The sequence below is a fragment of the Pelobates fuscus genome, chromosome 10 (genome assembly GCF_036172605.1).
Source record: "Pelobates fuscus isolate aPelFus1 chromosome 10, aPelFus1.pri, whole genome shotgun sequence".
Lineage (NCBI taxonomy): Eukaryota > Metazoa > Chordata > Amphibia > Anura > Pelobatidae > Pelobates > Pelobates fuscus.
In genome coordinates, this window is record NC_086326.1 from 53319051 (window position 1) to 53332452 (window position 13402).

The window sequence follows — 13402 nt, forward strand, 5'->3', positions numbered from 1 at the left end:
CCTGTCCACTGTCCTGGAGGACCTCAAAAGATGGAACTACAACCACATCTCATGGCAGGGACGTATCGCGGTTGTAAAGATGAATATCCTCCCCAGGATACTCTATGTGTTCCACACACTCCCGCGCATAATCCCACAAATTTTCTACAAAACGCTCCGGACTGCGATCCTTAAATACATATGGAAGGGGGATAGAGCCAGGATAGCAGACGAAAAACTGTGCCTTCCCAAAACATGGGGGGGACTTGCCCTACCAGATCTGAACAAATACTACCAAGCAACGGTTCTACAGCGCATTAGAGAACTCCATATCGCCACACCTCATAAACGATGGACCACACTGTGCAAGGTTCTCACAAATAATCAACTACACCAATACATCTGGCACGACGGGACCGAGGCCTCGAACCCGCTGGGAGAAGACTCCCCCATCACACAAAAGCTCAAATCTTGGACCAGACTGAGGAAGGCACCCTACATATCCCCCTCTCCCAGCCCGCTGATCCCCATCACACACAACTCGAACATAGGAGACAGTCTACCGCCGTCAGCATGGCCACTGGAAGCCCAAGAAGGCTACATCCCACTACATCCGATACTAACTGGAACCGGACTGTAGACCCTGCGATGTGAAAATGTAATCGGCACTCTCAAACCCATCTGGTAGGACTGCGGCAAGATTCAACCATACTGGAAGGAAATTGAAGCAGAAATACAAATTATAATGGGAGAACCCACGGTCCTGACAGCGGACCTGGCCCTGCTACACCATACGAAAGACACGCTCTCGGCGTACAAAAGATCAATCCTCAGACCCCTGCTAAACGCAGCTAAGGCACTGATACCGATACTGTGGAAAACGCTGACCCGCCGATAATCGGGCAATGGAAACTCAAGGTCGAAGACATACACAGAGCCGAATCCACAATAGCTAGTCTTCTGGGGAGGCAGGAAAAACGTGCAGAGCAGTGGAGACTATGGTATGTCTATTGCTCTTAGAACACATCCGATAACTAGAGGGGGGGGTGGGGGGATGGGAGATGGGAGATGGGACACCTGGACTCGCCGGACGTAGCACCACCGGTCCAAAGCCTAGCCCCCCCCCACCCCCCACCCACTGGTAGGGGCGGAATGGGGACTCAGGGGGGAGCGGATACACTGTGAAGACGAACTTACACAGGACCCTACCAATGGGCAAACGGGAAGAACTAAGACCTTAGGGGCGGGAATAGGGGGGTTTACCATTAGACGACAGGTGGACAGACAACCCCCACGACCCCCGAAACCAGAATACAAACTACCCCATATCACACAGGGGGAAAACAAGATGGGAAACAACACCATTCACCACCACTGGTCTACCACAGCCCAGAACATACACACTGCACCCCCACGCAGGGATCCTCCATGCAACCACCACAGCACATACACACATACAAACCACAATACAACCATACCCCGAATCACGGGGTCAACCGCATGAAAACAACATCGAGGACCTCACTAGACAGCAGCTTAGATACCTGACATCCCCTTGAATAGCTCACGCCAAACAACCGCCCCAACGACCACGTAGCTACCTGGTGTTGACGGGACTGTGGGAGCTGGAGGGGAAACAGCAATCTCAGGGGCGAACATGACCCCACACTAGCCCTCAAATGACAGACACAACATATGCTCTACAGAAGCAAACGCAGAGGATCAACCCCCCCACCTCCCCCCGACTCACAGGGTAGTCAGGCAACTGGCCAATATGAACCATGGACACAAGGGGGGCCCAGTCAAAAGGGGAGACGCACCACACGGCACATCACTCCACACATACAACACCACACAGACTCAGATAAACACGGACGGCAACACTGCCACATAAAGTTATAAATGTAAAGCAATAAATAATGAAGGAAAAACATATTTTGGTAAACGACTAGGTAATGAAAATAAAAACGAAATGATAAATAATAACGCTACGACAGACCCATTATGTTCACGATTTCTAATTGTTGAAGGGACCTCTGGGTCCCGTTGTTCATACGCACTTAAGTTAACTCTTAACACTCCACTGATTATATATAGGCAAACTGGTTAATAAAGTTTTTCGGACGGTATGGAGCAAGGTACCCACTTTCTCTCTACGAACGAATATATGCCTCACTATAGTGGAGCTGCTTATCCAAATCATGTTATTGGTGTCACCCACATGGGGACCTGCGTGTCCCACTGCTATATCATCTGACTGCCATGTTTGCTTATTTATTCTGTTCATACCTTACAATAAAAAGTGACTTTACAAAAAAAAAAAAAAAAAAATACTAAAAAACATATGAAATCTTCACCAAGAACAGACAACAAAACAGAGGAATGAATGATTGCAGTGTAACCACCTACCAATCTAGAGACAAGATAATGCCATAAAAATTCAGAGAAAGTTCAAGTATTGCTTCTGTTTGCACAGCTCTTAAAAACGGAACCTAAAAATTCATCACCGCAATGCAGGAGCAATATTTTATAGTGTCAGAACATACTTTTTGGCTCAGAAAGCCAGAAAAATAGAATGGCCACTCAAAACAGAAAAGGGTTTTAAAAAGAAAACCTTTGTAATGGTCTTCCTTAAAGGACCACTATAGGCACGCAGACCTCTTCAGCTCAATGAAGTGGTCCGGGTGCCAGGTCCCCCAGGTTTTAGCCCTGTAGCTGAAAACATAGCAGTTTCAGAGAAACTGCTATGTTTACACTGAAGGTTAATCCAGCCTCTAGTGGTTGTCTCCCTGACAGCCACTAGAGGGTGCTTCCGTGATTCTCACTGTGAAAATCACAGTGAGAAGACGCTGGACGTCCATAGGAAAGCATTGAGTAATGCTTTCCTATGGGCTGTTTGAATGCGCGCACGCGGCAAGAGCATGCGCATTCGCCTCCCTCGGTGCTGGATTAAGGTAAGTGGCTGAAGGGGCTTTAACCTCTTTAGCCCAGCGGGAGGAGGGCCATGAGGGTGGGGGGGACCTAATAACCTTATAGTGCCAGGAAAGCAAGTTTCTTTTCCTGGCACTATAGTGGTCCTTTAAGATATAGTGTAGCATTCGTGTGAATTAAAGGAACACTATAAGAAAACAAACATTTATCCAGAACGCTGTAGTGGTCTGCTAACTATTTAGAGATCTGGCTGAGATCAATCAATCAATGATCCATGCGAGACCAACAAACAAATGGTGCAGGACTCCATACAATTCCCTCCTAAAAAGAGCTACATCTTCCTTTACCTACACCTCCCTATGTTCCTCTACCCATGAGAAAGCAGAGCATTTCTTTCTACAAATAGTATCCGTGCATGTTAACCGGGAGGAATTATTTAAGGTACTTGTGGGGAACGTGTATTTTGGGGATCATTTTGTAAGGTGCCCGAATGTACGGGAGGTAATTAAATTATCATGTCCCTGATCCAGTTATGTCCCCAGACACAGAGGATCCAGGAAGTGCCTCTACAGGTAAACTTTTCTGAAAGGGCCGTGTTTTCAACACCATGCCTGCAGAGTAGAGGTTCTGTTACTAGAGTGTCCCTTTAAAAAAGTGCTGGGGGAAAAAAGCCAGCAAAGCATTAAAACAAAAAGGTGCAGGGTTTAATTTCTTACTTGTGGGTGCCTCCCTTTATCCACCAGCTTCAAGCAATTTAATAATAAGGTTCGAATGGTTCCATAGTGCTTACGATTTTGGTTTTTCTTCATCATCATATTACATGCTACTCTAAAGAGACAAGACAAAAAAAAACACCAGGATAAATGTGTCACATAATTACACTTTTAATATCATCTGGTTTCATAGAGGCATTCAGCTGAGACAAACTGGGTCACTTCTGCACACCAGAGTCTATTCCAGAGTTTCACTGTGGCAATATAGGTTTTACAGCGTTAATAAATCATGATAAATATTTAATACATTAATTTGCAAAAGACAATGCCGGGGGGATCAACAATTGTATACAATCACTCTGGAGAAATCTGTGAAATGGACGCAGAATACAAAAAAACAAAAACAAATTTAAAAAAAAGTCAAGCTGTTAAAGGCTTTTATTGATATTAGTTTTATCAGTAGAAAAGGGCTTGAGAGATGGGTTTTAATTACGAGGCTCATAAGCAGTTAATTATACCACAGAGGCTCTTTTAATGTCTCACCGAGAGACCAGGCACCGTAATACAGATTAATTTCCCCTTTTATTCAATCAGATAAATTGGATACTGCTCATCTACATGACTAATGCAGCACAAATAAATGTGATGCAGCGATTAAAACGGATCATACTAGGTGGGTGTTTAGTAAGTTAGGATCAGAAGCATTGCACAGAAGTGGTAATACACCACACAACTGAAGAGATTGTCATGCTGGAAGGCACAGAACCTACACAAACAATAGAATGCACATTGGTACTAACAAATAAAGGAGTCTCCAGATAATTAGAACAATTCTATATGGTTAAATGATACAGTCACCTCCAATTAAAGGAACACTAAAGTGTTAGGAATACAAGCCTGTATTCCTAATGCAAACACACAAAATGAAGTCCTGCTCCTAAACTCCCAGTACTCTTGGGAAGTAGCAAAGATATTTTATCTGTCCAAATACATAGAACGGAAACCAAAAAGGTTACCTGCACTCTTTCCCAAATCCCTGTGCACATTTAAATTATTTGATGTATCAATCCAATGTCCATTTAAATGTCTCTTGCAATGTCAAGGCCCCAAAAAATAACCAGAAGAATGAATCTCTACCTTTAGTATATGAAAGGATCAAACCGCCATATACATGCACCTTGGGTCAGACAGTGTTTGAAACCTCAGAGGTTTGCCTTGACGTGGCAGGTGAGCTTACAATTAAATGCTCATTGGAGTGATACTAAAATACCTCCAGTTATTTAAATGTGCATTGGGATTTGGGATTGAGGTCAGGTAACTATTTTTGGTTTCTGTTCTATGGATTCCTAATGCTTAAGTGACCTTGGCCCTAGTTATAGAGGCACAACCTCATGTGCCAAAAAAAAAAAAAAAATTAAAGCGATTTTACTTACATTTTCCAGCATACCTCTCACAACGTCATTGAAGAAGCATGGCCTTCTCTACAATGGGGACCTGACATGTGCAATGGCCTTCTCTACAATGGGGACCAGACACGCTCACATCCAGGCTTCCCCATAAGAAAGGAATGAGTCAATGCTTTCATACAGGGCCAGCAATGTCAGATAACTTAGTTTACTCGGTCGTTGTTGCGGAAACGAGTCCAATGGCTGAGGGGTGTTTAACCCCTTAAGGACACATGACGTGTGTGACATGTCATGATTCCCTTTTATTCCAGAAGTTTGGTCCTTAAGGGGTTAATGCTTAAAGGTAAACCTTGCTGTTTTGGCAAAATGGCATTGTTTAACTTTTAAAGGCTTTAAATGTCGGGGTCTGAGATAAAGTGGCTCGGGAGACTTTAGTGGTCCTTTAAAATATTTAATGACAAGAGGTGCTTGGCATGAAAAATAATGCTCTGTGTACAGATACAGGACCTATTGCAGTACATATAGTCAACAGCATGGGTGCCAAAAAGGTAGTTCCACAGGTGGATCCACTACAACTCCCTTGATACTTTACATGCCTTTAGAATGCCTAGAGTATGACAAAGCATCATGGAAACTATTTTTAAAACATCTTTGGATCAACTTTTTGGGCACCCCTGGTCTACAGGTCACTTAATGCAGGGCTATGGAACCCAATTGTCTTCCCTTCTGGCAGCAAATGTCAATTACTATCAAAATGTAAGTCTGCAGAACCATTTATAGTACAAGACACCTGTAACCTTGACTCTCCAAACACAGTGCACGTTAATCTTTACCTATCCTTAGTTTGTTTTTTATTAACAGTGGTACAGCAAAGTACCAGTTAGTCTGTAGTAGTGAATCAGCCAGAAAGAAAGATTCTGAAAACGGTTAGCTTTAAAAGTAGCATAAATGCAGGTAAATGTAATCCTCCCATAGTAGATGATAAAAATAAACGGGGGAAGAGTGGAGAAGTGGGAAAGTGGAGAAGTGGGAAAGAGGAGTAAGGGAGGGTGCGAGAGAATTTAGGAAGGTGTGGTCCATTATCCGCAATTTGGTCTCTTTCTCATTTAAGGGCTCATGTGTGACTCACTGCGGGATCACTTACTTGTAAAGAAGGATGGCTACTGGCATGGTGAAAGGATTCTGGTATTTATCTTCAGTTTCTTCACACAGGGTTGTGAGGTCATAAAGTTTAACAATGTCACTTCCGCTGGCTGAAATGGCACATATAAATAGTGTTTAGGTAATATTGTAAAAGAATAACTAGAAGCACTGTGAGAAGTTTTCATTAGTGATATTTGTTTTACAACAACATTATGGCACCAAGAGGAGAGATAATAAATTCAGAATTACTACAAATTAAATATACCTATTAGATTCCAGGTAAAGTGGGTTTGCACCATTTCAAAATGTTGAATAATTTTTTGCTACTGTTAACTATGGAGGAAGCTGCGCCAACCATCAAACTGGTGCGGGACTCCATACCATTTACATTACATTATCCGGTCCCTGATCCAGTTATGTCCCCAGACACAGAGGCCCTGGGGTGGGCTTGTATTGTTCACCTTTTATGACCCCCTGTTGCGATTGTTCCTATAAAAGGTGTGTGTTGTGTCTCAACAAACTTTGTTATTGTACTCCTTCACCAATTCTCATTTAGTGTTTGAGGAAAGGCTATAATCACTTTGGTGATTAACTCCCAGTGTCAGAAGGGAATTGACGGAGGCACTTAGTTGGAGTACAGGAGCTCTATCACACTAAAGTTTTATAATAATTTTTTTAAAATCCTAAACTATATTCCACGTAGATAACCAGTTCATTTTCTGTTAGTTATACCTTAAGTATATACCTTGAGCAAAATATCAGGTAATTGTATAGAAAAGACCTTGTGCAGAATTTCCAAACCCACATAACACTTTCAGAAACCCACAAACCCTTGAATGGGCATACTAGGACTTAATGGGTGCTATTGTTAATGTGTACGGAGGTTACCATCTTGTCACTATGCAACATTACACAGCTAAAAATATCAGTTTTTATTCTTAACCTACTTTTTGCTGTGCAAAACAACGGCACCAACAGAAGTGGTTTTGATTGATGCGTATTGAAACATTTGTGTAACTGGGGATTGGGGGGTGGGAGGGAGAGGGACCCTCCAGTGCCAGGAAAACGGATTGTTTTCCTGGCACTGGAGTTTCCCTTAACAGCTCAGCCCAACTACAACCCTAAAAATTCTAAAACATGACTTCAAGTATAGGTTATTTTTGCAGCAAAAAGGGAATCACTGCACAGAGACAGAGACATAAACCAGAAGAACTTATGGGCTTATAGTGGAAAAGTAATAAAAAAAAAAATAATAATAAAGTTTCCTACACATTGCACCAAACATGTGGGTGCCTGAAGTGAAGTTTTACACTAACCTTTGAACAGCCAGTAGGTGTGACCTTCTTTAGTGCAATTTGACTTCAAAAATGACAAAATATTCTGGGCAATGTCTTTGATCACTTTGGTAGAAAAGTTGGAATTGTCTAGATTTGGAATATCTTCGGTTTTGATCATCTCATATTTCTGCAAAAACAAGTAACAAAATTATTTTCATAATCACAGTAAAATAGTTTTATCCCTTCTCTGCGCCTGGAAGCACTGATTTATGCTTGCTTAATACCTCTCTTGACATTAAGATCAAGAGACTATTGTTTTAATGAAGATCATACAAAATATATCTATATATGTACAGAATATATTATTATGATTTCTGGCATTTCTAAATCATCTACATATTCCAAAGTTCTGTACAGTTGAGGAAAAGTACAGTACAACATACACAGACCAATAAAAAAGTGAAAGAGCCCCCTGATAGGGAGTGCTTTACAATTTAGGAAAACAGAACGTTGCTATTTATACAGAATATAGACAAACACAAATTGATACAGGGCATATTTTATATCAATGATACATACTTACATACATATACATTGATCAGCCACAACATTCACCACTGACAGGTGAAGTGAACAGCATTGATTATAGTGTTACAATTGTCAAGGGGTGGGAAATATTAGGCAGCAATTAAACAGACAGTTCTTGGATTTCATGTGTTGGAAGCAGGAAAAATGGGCAAGCGAAAAGATTTGAGTGACATTGACAAGGGCCAAATAGCTGAGTGACATTGACAAGGGCCAAATAGTGATGGCTAGACGACTTGGTCAGATCATCTCCAAAACAGCAAGTCTTGTGGGGTGTTCCCGGTATGCAGGGTTTAGTACCTACCAAAAGTGGTTTACAGTAGGACAACCGGTGAACTAACGCTAGACTCATGGGCACCCAAGGCTCAATGATGCACGTGGGGAGCAAAGGCTAGCCCGTCTGGCCCAATCACACAATCACAAACAACAGCTACTGTAGCTCAAATTTCTGGAAGAAAGGTATGGGACCAGTCAGAGTGCCCATGATGACGCTGTCCACCAACAAAAGTGCTTTAAATGAGGATGTGAGCTTCAGCTTTGCCAGGTCTGATGAATCATGTTTTCTTTAAGATCAGGTGGATAGCCAGGTGTATGTGCTTTGTTTACCTGTGGAAGAGTTGACAGCACCATGCACTATGGGAAAAAGGCAGACCGGCCGAGGCTGTGTTATACTCTCGGCAATGTTCTGCTGGGAAACCTTGGGTTCTGGCATTCATGTGGATGCTACATTGACATGTATAACCTACCTAGAGATTGCTGCAGACAACATAACCCCTTCATGGCAATGGTGTTCCCTGATAGCAATGGCCTCTTTAAGCAGAAGAATGCACCCCACCACACTGCTACAATTGTTCAGGAAGGATTGGACGGACATGAAAGAGAGTTGAAGGTGTTGCCTTGGCCTCCAATTTCCTCAGATCTCAATCCAAATGAGCATCTGTGGGATGTGCTGGAACAACAAATCCGATCCAAGGAGGCACCAACTTGCTGGACTTAAAGGATCTGATACCGCAGGACACTTTCAGGGGTCTTGTGGAGACATGCCATTAAGCAGGTGGTTTTAATGTTGTGGCTGATCAGTGTGTGTATCTCTCAAGATATGGATATTGATATCTCACAATTAACCCTTTAAGACCGGAGGGCGTACTATTACGCCCTATTTTAAACGGCTCTAAACGCTGCTGGGCGTAATAGTACGCCCTCCGGTCTTTTGTTACTTACCCGGTTGCCGGCAATTGCGGTTGGGGGGACTCCCAGGGAACCGCCCCGCAGCACATGCTTCCTCCTGGGGGGCTTCCCGGCCATATGAGAGTGAGGTCCTTGCGAGGACCTCACAAACACATGGCCGGGTTAGCTGGCTCAGGCATTGCCAGCAGGGGGACTAACTGTAATGACAGTTAGTCCCCCTGCTGGCTGAAATCAAATTAAAAAAAAAAAGTTAATCAGTGTAAAAAAAAATATATAATTATATACTTAGATCATATATATATATATATATACACACATATACATACACACACATACACTGTCTAGGTGTATTTTACTATTAATATATATATATATATATATATATTTATATCAAAATACACATAGAACAAAATAATATATATATCTATATACATAAATATATACGTATATATCAATATATATATATATATATAAATAAAATATTTAAAACAAATTATGTGTGTATATATATATACATACGTATATATATACACACACATTATTTTTACACATATATTTATGTCATATTTTTACATAATTAGGTATCTTAATTATATCAAAATACACATAGAACAAAATAATATATATCTATATACATAAATATATACGTATATATCTATATATAAAAATATTTTTAAAAAATTATCTGTGTATAATATATATATATATATATATATATACACATACACACACACACGTATATATATATATATATATACATATATTATTTTTACACATATATTTATGTCATATTTTTACATAATTAGGTATCTTAATTAATTACAATTAGCAGGACCTGCCTGACAACCCATGCCGAAAGTATAGGGAATTTAATTTGCTAGCACTATATTTAACCCTATAACTTTCCAAGACACCATAAAACCTGTACATGGGGGGTACTGTTCTACTCGGGAGACTTCGCTGAACACAAATATTAGTGTTTCAAAACAGTAAAATGTATTACAACGAGGATATCACCAGTAAAAGTGAAGTTTTTTTAATTTTTCACGCATAAACAGCACTTACACGGACGATATTATTGCTGCAATACTTCTTACTGTTTTGAAACACAGATATTTGTGTTCAGCAAAGTCTCCCGAGTACAACAGTACCCCTTCATGTACAGGTTTTATGGTGTTTTCAAAAGTTACAGCGTCAAATATAAGGCTTGTGTTTCATTTTTTTCACATTAAAATTCGCTAGATTGGTTACGTTGCCTTTGAGACCCTATGGTAGCCCAAGAATGAAAATTACCCCTATGATGGCGTACCATTTGCAATAGTAGACAAAGTTTTTTGCATTTTGCACACACAAACAAATACTAACGCTAACTTTGGCCAGTGTATGTGACCAAATGGCTACTAAAAAAGACTGGACATACCCCATTTGCAATACCTTGGGTTGTCTACTATTGCAAATGGTATGCCATTATGGGTGTAAATTTTATTCCTGGGCTACTATACAGTCCCAAAGGCAACGTAACCAATCTGGCGAATTTCAATTTCAAATGTAACGTGCTATATTTGACCCTGTAACTTCCCAAAACACCATAAAACCTGTACATAGGGGGTACTGTTTTACACGTGAGACTTTGCTGAATACAAATATGTGTATTTTATTGCAGTAAAAGCAAACAGTATTATGACATTGACAGTTAAAATGTCATGTAGAACTAAAAAAACAACAACATTTCTTATTTTCTCCCATTTTTTCATATTAAATTATGTTTCATAGCTAAATATTTTATATTAAATGAAAGCACTATTTCCCCTGAATAAAATGATATATAATAAGGGGGGGGGTGCATTTAATATGAAAGAGGTGAATTACGGTTGGACAGACATATAGCGCAAATGCCAGGTTTTGTTTACGTTTTGTTTACAACATGTACATTTGGCTCAGTCCTTAAGGGGTTAAACATCAGTGATATCATTTAACAGATTAGAGTTAGAGGACATTTTTCAATCATAACTTAATGTACTGGAGTATAACTCTTACAAACAATTTGCATAATTTGGGAACTTTTCATTTTTAAAGAAAGCAGTACATCAGATGATTGTGCACCTTTGAAGTCCATTGACTCCATCAGGCTGTAAATTCCCAAACTATCACGTAGTTGACACCTGTAACCCAATGCTAGCTGTGCAGCTTTTACCATAACCACTACAATAAGCTTCTAATTTGCTGCACTTAGTGTCTTTAAACAGACAGTTACTAAAACTAGGAATTGTCAGCTAATGATCAGAGAATACCACATTTTTATTTATAATAACAATAATAAAACTGAAATATAATTAAGTTGAAAAGTCTAACATTTTAAAATCCCTAACCAGACCTCAAAAGTTTTTGTTTAGTGAATAACCCTGAAAGTGTAAAGACTAATCTTTTGTGCTCTTGTCTTGGAAAAAAAAATGCTAAATATACATTAAATTACATATGAATTAGGACTGTGATACAAATGCAATGCTGTATCTAGAAATGCTTAGTGACTTTTTTGCTTGCTGGTGTCTGAAATACTACTTCTAAAACCAGTCTTTATGTGTTTGGATAAAAGTGTAGCTAATTCAATTTGTATTTAACAATAATATATAATTCAAGAATTTCCTCTGGAACCACTAGCAAGGGGTAGTGCAGACTACATCTCCCATAATGCTCTTGGAGCCATTAAGCTGGCAAACCATCAGAGGAGATGTAGTCCACAGCATCTGGAGGGTCGAAGGTTGCCTACCCCTGATTGCTCCAGGGTGTTTGAGAGGTTAAAACAATGTAGAACAGGATAGATTTACAGAATTTTAATTTAAAAAAATAAGAAGAAAACATACCTGAACAATTCCGTTCACATGAAAACACATGACAAGTTCAGGAACATTACAGATCAGATTGTCCAACCAATAATCAATTCCAGTGAGTACATTGATTGGTTTATTGTTATCCCTTACATAAAAAAAAAAAAAAATACAAATATTAAAAAAAATAAATAATAATTAAAGGTAAGATAAAAAGTAAGATAAAATCAAAAACAATAGAGGGACACCAGGGCACTCCTGACACTAACCACGGTAGTGTGCTGTGTTGGTTAGGGAGCTTGGGGTATTTATTTACCCATCCAAGACATTATTTTTAAACCTTCCATTGCAGAAGTGTTGAAGGACTGTTAAAGGCCCTCTAGGTGCAGTGGCTCTTGAGTGTCAACTCTGGAATGTATTTATTTCTAATAGAAACATTGCCAACTTTGTTTTTCCTTTCACAATTTTTACGGAGTTCAGTGAAAGAACCACGTGAAGGAAACAGCTGGGGGAGTAAGAATGTCTGCATCAAGACATTTATGGGAGCATGCATCCAAAGATTACATAGCTATTGCAAGATTCATACAGCTTTGTGTTCTGTCTTCTCTTACCCTCACCCTGACTCAACGTTTTTCTTCCCTACCTTTCTGAACTACACCCTTTGCCACATTTTGGAGGCGTAATAGAGTTTATTACTGCATATTCAAACTATCAAGATATTATAGGGCCGGGTTGTAGGGGGATAATGTGCTCCCCCAACTTTTACAGTATCTAGAATGGTTTCCAGGTTTTCTTTCATGGAGAACTGGAAATCGCCTTTTCATATGCTTCCTATCTAAGTGTAGAGCTCAAAAACCTATCAAAGTCTGTCTTTTACCAGATCTTCGAGATTCGAGATTTCACAAGGTCTTTAATTTTTAAGCCTGCATTATGAAAGGGACACTATAGTCACCAGAACAACTATAGCTTTATGCAGTTGTTCTGGTGAGTGCAGTCAGTCACTGCAGGTATTTTCATGTAAACACAGTATTTTCAAAGAAAATGCAGTGTTTACATTGCTACCATTCCTACACAGTCACTCAGACAGCCACTAGAGGTGCTTCCTGAGTCAGTGCTGCACAAAATGCCGCACTGCGGTAGAGTGTCACCACACTATGCATGGAGATGCTGAACACTCCCCATAGAGATGCATTGACAATCAGAATTGACTATCCTAGCCAATCCACCCTATAGGAAATCACTGGAAGATTGTCAATTCCAAAAATCTCAGCCAAGGAAGTGGGTCAATTCCGAAAAGCTCAGCATCAGCAGACCCGTGCTGCACTGGAAAAAGGTGAGTTTTACAGCTTTGGAGA

The 13402-nt window shown here is 40.1% G+C and overlaps 1 protein-coding gene across 1 annotated transcript in view; it reads right to left on the minus strand.

Annotated features, from left to right (window-relative positions):
• Positions 1-13402, minus strand: part of EDRF1 (erythroid differentiation regulatory factor 1) — a 129005-nt gene that overhangs the window by 48038 nt on the left and 67565 nt on the right. Inside the window, exons 8-11 of the mRNA XM_063435076.1 lie at positions 12084-12195; positions 7489-7636; positions 6174-6282; positions 3627-3738 (exon numbers count right to left, since the gene is read on the minus strand). Of these exons, the coding sequence (XP_063291146.1) occupies positions 3627-3738; positions 6174-6282; positions 7489-7636; positions 12084-12195 (481 nt within the window). The remainder of the gene's footprint in view (positions 1-3626; positions 3739-6173; positions 6283-7488; positions 7637-12083; positions 12196-13402) is intronic.